Source organism: Triticum urartu, chromosome 2A (assembly GCF_056163025.1).
Source record: "Triticum urartu cultivar PI428250 chromosome 2A, HENAU_Tu73, whole genome shotgun sequence".
Classification (NCBI taxonomy): Eukaryota; Viridiplantae; Streptophyta; class Magnoliopsida; order Poales; family Poaceae; genus Triticum; species Triticum urartu.
The window spans coordinates 734,067,188-734,075,511 of record NC_141874.1 but is presented as its reverse complement, the minus strand read 5'-3'; the positions used below and the strand labels follow the sequence as shown (position 1 = coordinate 734,075,511).

Below are 8,324 nucleotides of genomic sequence, written 5' to 3'. Positions count from 1 at the left end.
TATAACAACATGGAACAATAAAGCATTATAGATACGTTGGAGGCGTATCAACTTACCCCACTTTGTCTCCGGTTTACTGGAGAAATCACATCGGAACCGCCCCGCAGACTGATACAGGTCAGAGTTGGATGGCTTTCGTGGTCCGGACGGTTGCAGAGGTTTGAGGGTCGGCGTTGGAGATGCCCTTACGTCAAAGTGTAGCAAATTTGACCATATTTGTAGAAATAATCTTTTATTCTTAAACTTGAAAAAACCAACAAAACTTTGACTCTAGACAAAAATTATGCACCTTATATTTTGAAATCTTTAAACTTGATCGACCATTCATAACTTCGATTTTGGAAGAAACTTATACACCTAGTATATATTTTGAAAAAGGGTGAGTGCAGTAGTACTATTGAAGAGAAAGAAGTTTCCTAGGTCAATTCTCTCGCTCACCGGACCCAACCACGCAGGATTCCTATGAGTGGTGCCTGTGCATAGATCGAAAAAAGCTGCCGTCGGCAAATCGACGAGCAAGCGGGGGAGCTGCTGCCGGATGCCCTGCGCAGACGCGTCACGTGCCCCATCGTGGGATCACGCATAAATTCTGTTTGCAACTTGCATGGCTGACCATCGATCTGTAGTCGCTCTCATCTAATCATTCTCCCGTCGCCGTCGAGCTCCAGCTTATTCCTCTTGGATTTGCAGCCAGCGCACGTGCTGTACAGTCCGGGGCTCCTGTCGGCAACGAAGGGATGCAAAATCGTCGTGGATTCGGTCGCTGGTTTCCCCCGGCGGTGCGATATATTCAAGAATGTGCGGCGATTGGAACAGTCCTGTCCTGACGATGGTGCCAAAATTACGTACTATGCATCTTGTGTATATATCGCACCACCGTCTGGGTACATGGTCACTGGTCAAGAGAAGGTCTTTCTTTCTGGCCCAAAAAGATCTGGTAGATATAGCAGTCACCCGAGTTCATTTCATACTAGGTAGCACCATGGGTGGTGGGCTAGCCAGCCTGAGTTTTATCTTTATTTAAAATTGATGTCTAGTTTTCTGTAGACATTATTCCTTTTTGAAATGGGTCAAATTCATTGCCCGATTTGGATTACCCATTACTCTCGCCGTTCCATAATATAGTGCATATATATTTTCTAAAAAGTCAAGCTTTATAAGTTTTGACCAAGTTTATTGAGAAAACTATTTATATCTACAATACAAAATATATAAAATACTAAAGTATGTCTTGTGATGTATCTCAGAATACGTATTTGCTATTCTAGATGTATTTTTTTTCTCTCTACAAACTTGCTCAAAGTTTAACTTCTCAAAAAATATATACGCACTACATTGTGAAATGGAAGGAGTATTAACGTTGATATTTATCCTTTTTGTTGTTGTCTCGGACTATGTTTCAAATTTAGATTTGAAATGATATAATATGGTTAGATACTCCTTTCTTGTTTATTGGGCTCATCTTACAAATCACATCAACTAAGGATGAACTACTTATGTGCTAGACAACACGTTAATGCTACATGCATGACTCTCTTGCTCCTTCATGCATCGGTATATTATACATTGAGAACAAAAATCTGACAGAATTTAATATGGACATAGCTATATATGCATGTTCCGAATACAATGAGCCTTAGAATTATTATCTTTTTATGTTTGAGATATGCCCTCTAAACCGGAAGGGGGGATTATATGTTGTGTTCATCGATTAATATATAGAAGTCTTCTGAAGCGTTAAGCCCTGCTACGGAGAATAGTGCAATCGGTGTACCAGGAGCTCTAGTGCAAACATGTATGGTTTCCTGGAGAAACGACCAAATGAGAGATGATGTTGAAGTTCGTTACTTTACCTGGATCATAAGTGTGTACCAAAGAAGTTTGATCAATGAATTGATTCCGGTAGGCGTTGGACTAAGTATGTGGTTTTTCTTTCCACTGTATATCCAGCTTCGGTCCATTATGTAGGTAGCACATACGACTATAACATTACTAAGACAAAACAAAACTATACAAACCTCAATTTCTCCTCCCTCCCCACTCCCCAGTTTTGCCAACTACCCATTTTATACCAAATTCCTATATATCTAAGAAAGACCTAAGGTTCCCTGTTTCACCTCCTAGATTTACACTCGACCCTTTGTCCAAGTTCCTCCCATTTTCCCTTTTGGTCCCCGCCCCTTTTGCTTTTTCTCACCTGTTTTGATGGAAAACCGCCTCAACCGGTCCACATCTTATTGAATTTAAATAAAAATTTCTTTGGTAAGTCAATAAATGTTTACCAAATAAAATCCTTTTTAAACACTTTTATTAACAATAAATAGGACATGAATCACATACTACTAATCTACTAGAATATTTATGTCCCCATTGCAATGCACGGGCAATTATCTAGTACTCCCTCCGTCCCAAAATAAGTGTCTCAACTTTGTACTAACTTTAATACAAAAAATTGTACTAAGGTCAAGACATTTATTTTGGGACGGAGGGAGTATATCATAAACATAAGTAAAATAACAAAATATTGCCCCTCTCCCACAAATCTACCCCACCCCACCCTCAATACTTCCCATCTCTAGCATAAACTACCCAAATACATAATCAGAGAAAAAAAATACAAGAATTGGCAATAGTCAAAATTAGTAACTTTGGACACCAAGAAGTAGTTGGTGTACAATCAACACCCAAAGTGCTCAAATGGTGAAAATTCGACACAAGGCCGCCAAGTTGCGGTGCTTTCTGGGAAACATATCAGATTCTGGAGAAGCATGCAGTTGTGGGTTGAACTTAAGTAGCTCGAAGGATCAATGATGGGCGGGTACCGAACCACCTAGCTGGGATCTAGAGAGTATATAGCATCATAGCGGGCGTCTGGGTTTGCAGTTGTCGTGTGTTGAGAGTGTTTTGTTGGGCCACTTGTTTAGCTGTGGTGTTTCATGCATCAAGTGTGGTTTGCCTGATCGGTTTTTGCCTGGTTCTCTGTTAATTAATTAGGAAACTCTCTTCTTCTTAATTAATCGATGAGGCTCTTTTGCCTCTGTTTTGGAAAATATAGCAGGTTATCGGCCAATTAAGGTAGCCATCAAAGGTAGTTAGGAAGCAAAGACGGTCGCCCACATGAGGTCCCTAAATTAACCCATTCAAATTGTATTATAAGTGGCCGATAAAACCATGAGAGACAATTTCTCACACAAGACCCATTTTAAAGCACAATCATAGACGAACATGCATCACAAACAGTTCTTCCTCTAGGCTTATGGCTCACGATTTCCTCGGCCGTCCCGTATGTAATAGAATGTATCATATGTAATAGAGTGTATCATAGGCGCGCCATTAGAAATATCGTCATGTCAAAACTTGTGCTGCTGTGTACTATTGAAAGAACTACAGGATGCCGAATTCTCGGTTGTCTAAGAACTTATTGAACCCCAGTCGAGCACATAGCCCATTGGATCCATTTTGCTGAATTTTGCTAGGGCTATTTTGATGGTGATTGCTAGCTTAATTTTGTACCATATTCACTAAGATCTAGCAAAATCTCAGTTGCCTGAGAGATAGGCATGCCTGAGAAATTGTAACGTGTAACAGGATGATCAGCGTCATATGGAATAGCATAGAGGTTAGTAGATATGTTTGTATGCCCCTTGATGGTAATTGATTTCTCAATATTTCATTTTTTAAACGGAGGCATAAGATTTGCCTCATCTATTAAATAAGGAGAGAATAGAGTTTAGAGTTTTACAACACCCACAGGTACAGCATGGGAATTACTCGCCCACAAGAATATCTCCTAATTTTTTTTGCGCCCACGGTCACCAAAAGCTTGGCGGTGAGTAGGACGGTCGTTGGCACACTCTTATGATGGAATACCCGTGCATTTCTTTCATTCCAAATGGTCCACGAGACAAGCATGGTGAGAGAAGTCAAAGCTTGCCGATTGGGGTTGCGATTGTCAGTTCTCTTGTCCCACCATTCGTAGAAGGATTCATCCATGTGCCACTCGGATGTATCCATGTGTGCGAGACCAAGCCTCTCAATGAGAGACTTCCATATCCGAATCGTAAAGCAGCACTTGAAGAAAATGTGGGCACCCGTTTCTTGCTCCCTATTGCAAAGCTTGCGGAGGCCACAATTTGGCCAACCTCATTGCTATAAATGATTGGCTGTCCAAATCCTATCTTGCATTGCCAACCACGCAAAGAATATAACATCTGGAGGTGCCCATGCCTTCCAAACCATACAGTCAAAAGGGGAAGGACTCAAGCCTAGAATTGAGCCTTGTGTGCGGTGACCGCCGTGTATATCCCATCGTTCGCGTGCTTCCAGACGATGGTATCTTCGATTTGCTCATGAAGGTGGACATCATTTTTTTTTGCGAATACGCAAAGATTGCGTATCTTTTCATTGATAGAAAGAGAAGAATGAGTACAACAAGGGGTACAACTCATGACATGAACGCAGAGGCATGAACATGGTGCCCGGAGCATAGAGAGACAGGGTGCTCAGCCCGAACAGAGTAAGGAACACAACTAAACCCACCAAGCCTAAAACTAGAGGAGCAGACCGAAGCAGCATGACGTCAAACATCTTCAAATCCAACACCGGGGACACCACGAGCGAGCAAGATGACGCCTTCAAGAAGGGGGAACGACGTAGTGACGCCGCCGCCATCCGATCCGGTGAACCGGACCTAGGGTTTCCCCTGATGCTCGTAGAGGGGCACGGATAAAGGCCTTGGCAGCGCCTCCAGAAAGGAAAACGACACCCGCGAGCGTCGTCGCTGCCAGCATCGGCAAGCCGAGCATGGATTTCGCCTGGCCTGAGTCCGAGTGATCCCAAAGCCACCAGGTCAAGATCCGAAGATGCCGGAGCCAACCTGCACATCGACTGAAACCTAGGAACGGGGGTGGGGCTGCACCTGCCGCCAACAAAAACACAAGCTTTGGAGCCGACATGGCTCGTAGGTGGACGGGATCGGAGAGGCAGCGGTGTAGAGAGCCGACGTGGATGGAAGGAAGGCAGCCGACGCAACCAGCAATCCGGAGCCGGAAGAGAACGCGGATCCGTGCTGCCGGAGGCGAAGCCACCCGAACTCCGGCGAACCGAGGCTGGAAGGGACGCAGCCGTTGGTGCACCGGGGCCGAAACCGCGCTGGTAAAGGACGCCGGCAGACCAAGGACACTGGAGAACGCAGGTCCATGGACGTCGGGACCGGAGCGGTGTCGACAAAGATCCACTGCGAAAACTACACCGGACTGGTCGAGGATTGCCGTGACCACACACAAGCAGGGGTCGTCACCGTAGCTCGGAAGAGACGCCGTCGAGGACGGAGGGTGGCCTGCACCGAGGCAGGACCGAGCCCCGGCCAACTCCCCCAAGGGCCTTGCCAACCCAACGGACAACAGCAAGAAGGGGGGCTGCACCAGTGGGGTGGCAGAGGCGGACGGGGGAGGAGCACGCGGGCGCGGCCGCGCCGCCGAGCAGGATGGCAGGACGCGGTGCAGCAGCTGGACGGGGAGGGAGTCCGCGGCGCGCCAGATCCGATCTGGGGGCCGGCGGGAGGGAGGGTCCTCAGCGCAAGGGGGTGCGGAGGGGGGCGAGCGCATCCGCCACACACGCCGCAGCCAACCCAGGCCCGGTGCAGCCGCACCGGCCGACCGGCGGCAGCGATGCGGGGAGGCGGCAACGGAGGAGAGGGACTGCAGCGGGGGCGGGGGTGCCGGTGCAGGAACGAAATCGCCCCGCCGCCGCCATCCCCGGGCGCGGCGCGGCTTCGCCGGCCGTCCCTCCGGCGGCGGCGCAGCGGGTGTACTGGTGGCGGAGGGGAGCTCTCGACGGCGGCGAGGGTTTCCCCCGTGTCGCCAGACACGGGCGACGCGGGGGTGGGCGGGGGAGTTCGTTCAGGTTTTTCAGGTGGACATCATTTAGGAGCATCCAAATAGTGAAGAATTCCCGAATGTGGGCGGAGGAGACAACCGCGACTTGGTTGATCTTGAGGATCCAAGCGTTCCCCTTGAGGGCCTCAGGACCTTCCAATTCTTTTCTTTTCGAGGCCTCGAAGATGAGCGGTGCAATATCTTTGGGTTTGCAACCAAGAAGCCACGGGGAGTCCCAAAAAGGCGTTTTGGCGCCATCTCCCACTGTGATAGTCATAGAGGCATAGAAAAACTCAAAGTCCTTATCGGTGCAGGGGTTTCCCAGGCCATTTCATTTTGGAGAACAACAGATTTGGTGGTGACTTGCGAGCCAAAACCCCAACGTTATTTTTGCATTCAGCTACCACACGGCTTGTGCTGACCCTTAGCGCTAGTTTCCTGTCAAGAATGTATTCCACACTATGTTGAGCAGGAGAATGTTGAAGATGTACTCCAGTAGTTGTATTGGATGTATCTTGTAAGAAGAAAGAAGAATTGTATTTTATTTTTGGCACGGTAGCTTCAGATTTTGTCGAGGTGCAGATTATAACTCCAAACGGCCCCTTTCCACTATCTAGGCCTAAAAGATTGAGATGTACCAGTGCAGAAAGTTATCAGATTCCAAGAAGCCCCTATCCCACTTGGTGCAAAGTGGCAACGAGTTTCATTCGTCGGATCACAATCCAAACTCTCTGGCGGCAACATGTCATCCGTCCGATCATAACCGATGGAGCTGCCACAGATTCTACGATGTCGCTCGTCAACACTTTTACAGTCCGGTATCTTTCAGGTACTTGTGATCAGTCTAGGATTGGCGAAAAGGCACACCACACCTCGTATCTTTTGAGCCGTGCTCACACTGAGAACTTGTGCGAGGGGACTTCACCGGGACGCCTATAAATAGCAGTACGTACGCCGCTGCATATACCACACCAAGCTTCCACGTAAGGCAGAACTCAAGCATCTAACCTAAACATAAGCAAGGTTAGTTAAGTCGAGCATGGCGTCGAGGGATCCGCTGATCGTGGGGAGGATCGTCGGCGACGTGGTCGACTACTTCGACATGGCGGCGCAGCTGAGGGTGATGTACGGCAACAGGGAGATCACCAACGGGTCCGAGCTGAGGCCGTCGCAGGTGGAGAACCAGCCGACGGTGCGGATCACAGGACGCCGCGGGTCACTCTACACGCTCGTGAGTGGCCATACGTCTCCACGCATGCATCATTTGGTTGCATGAAATCACGCATGCATGCACGTCGTTAGTTTTAACATGCATATGCGTTGCATGACTGACATGCATGTGCCATGTTTCAGGTGATGGTCGACCCTGATGTACCCAGCCCAACTAACCCTTCCCAACGGGAGTACCTCCATTGGTACGTGCATGCTGGCTGATTTAGCTAGCTTTACCCTTAGCTAGGTACCTTTGTTTTTCGTCGTGCATGCCATGCTTGCACTTTGTGTGCTAACCATTTCGTGAGAAAAATATATAATCATTAGTGTATGTATATATTTACTAGTACTGCTATATATACTGGTATATCGGATTAAGCTAATTGCTTCGGTTTAATTTCTTGACTACATTCAGGATGGTGACAGACATACCAGATGGAGGTGACGTGAGCCGCGGTAAGAATCGGATTAAGCTAATTGCTTCGGTTTAATTCCGCAAAAAGAAGCTAATTTACAGAGTACATGTACCATGTCAATTATTCTCTCCAACTGCCTTTCCTAGCGAAAAACAGATAGTCAAGTGGGAACCATTAATCAAACTTTTTGCGTGTGTGCATGGCTGCATGCAGGAACCGAGGTGGTGGCGTACGAGAAGCCGCGGCCGACGGCGGGGATCCACCGTGTGGCATTCGTCGTGTTCCGGCAGGCAGCGCGGCAGGCCATCTACGCGCCAGGGTGGCGCTCCAACTTCATCACCAGGGACCTGGCCGAGTGCTACGGCCTCGGTGCTCCGGTGGCCGCCGCCTACTTCAACTGCCAGAGGGAGGGCAGCTGCGGTGGCCGGAGGTACAGGTGAATCGAGCAAGCTGTCTGGCACTACGTAGTACGTACAAGCGCGCGATCGCTCCATCCAAACGTGTCACACTAAATATATAAATAAAGGAATAAATATGTGTAGTAAGCTAGATATATAGCTGCTTCAGATACACATACTGTGACACTGTGTAATACTGGCCATCTCGATCGGCAGTACCTACTTGTGCCGGAATATACCGTGTACTTGGTGCATGGCTTAAACATTTAATAATCATAATATACGTGTTGTTGTTGGCAAATGAATAATGCTTTCTCTAATATATATTTTTATATTGTGAAACAATATGTTATGCCCTTGTTCCCTCGGAAAGGAGAACCTCGCCAAACCGGGGGTGTGAGTGTGTGCCAAGTTGATTGTGA

The 8,324-nt window shown here is 47.6% G+C and overlaps 1 protein-coding gene across 2 annotated transcripts; it reads left to right on the top strand.

The window, feature by feature from the left end:
* The first annotated feature begins 3,391 nt into the window (after nucleotides 1-3,391).
* On the top strand, nucleotides 3,392-8,126 carry LOC147987364 (protein FLOWERING LOCUS T-like). 2 transcript variants are annotated; one of them, XM_087545252.1, is made up of 5 exons: nucleotides 3,392-3,405; nucleotides 6,927-7,107; nucleotides 7,230-7,291; nucleotides 7,504-7,544; nucleotides 7,718-8,126. In XM_087545252.1, the coding sequence occupies exons 1-5, from the start codon at nucleotides 3,392-3,394 to the stop codon at nucleotides 7,942-7,944; spliced, it is 525 nt and encodes a 174-aa protein (XP_087401378.1). In that variant the 3' UTR covers nucleotides 7,945-8,126. The 2 variants fall into 2 exon arrangements, with proteins under 2 accessions (XP_087401378.1, XP_087401379.1); XM_087545253.1 differs by lacking the exon at nucleotides 3,392-3,405 and having other exon boundaries at nucleotides 6,870-7,107.
* Nucleotides 8,127-8,324: the final 198 nt, after the last annotated feature.

What these genes read in the sequence shown, in the direction of transcription:
- LOC147987364 (XM_087545252.1), top strand. An exon ending in CAACGGGAGTACCTCCATTG is followed by an intron (nt 7,292 to 7,503) that starts GTACGTGCATGC and finishes GACTACATTCAG; the next exon opens with GATGGTGACAGACATACCAG. An exon ending in TGGAGGTGACGTGAGCCGCG is followed by an intron (nt 7,545 to 7,717) that starts GTAAGAATCGGA and finishes GGCTGCATGCAG; the next exon opens with GAACCGAGGTGGTGGCGTAC.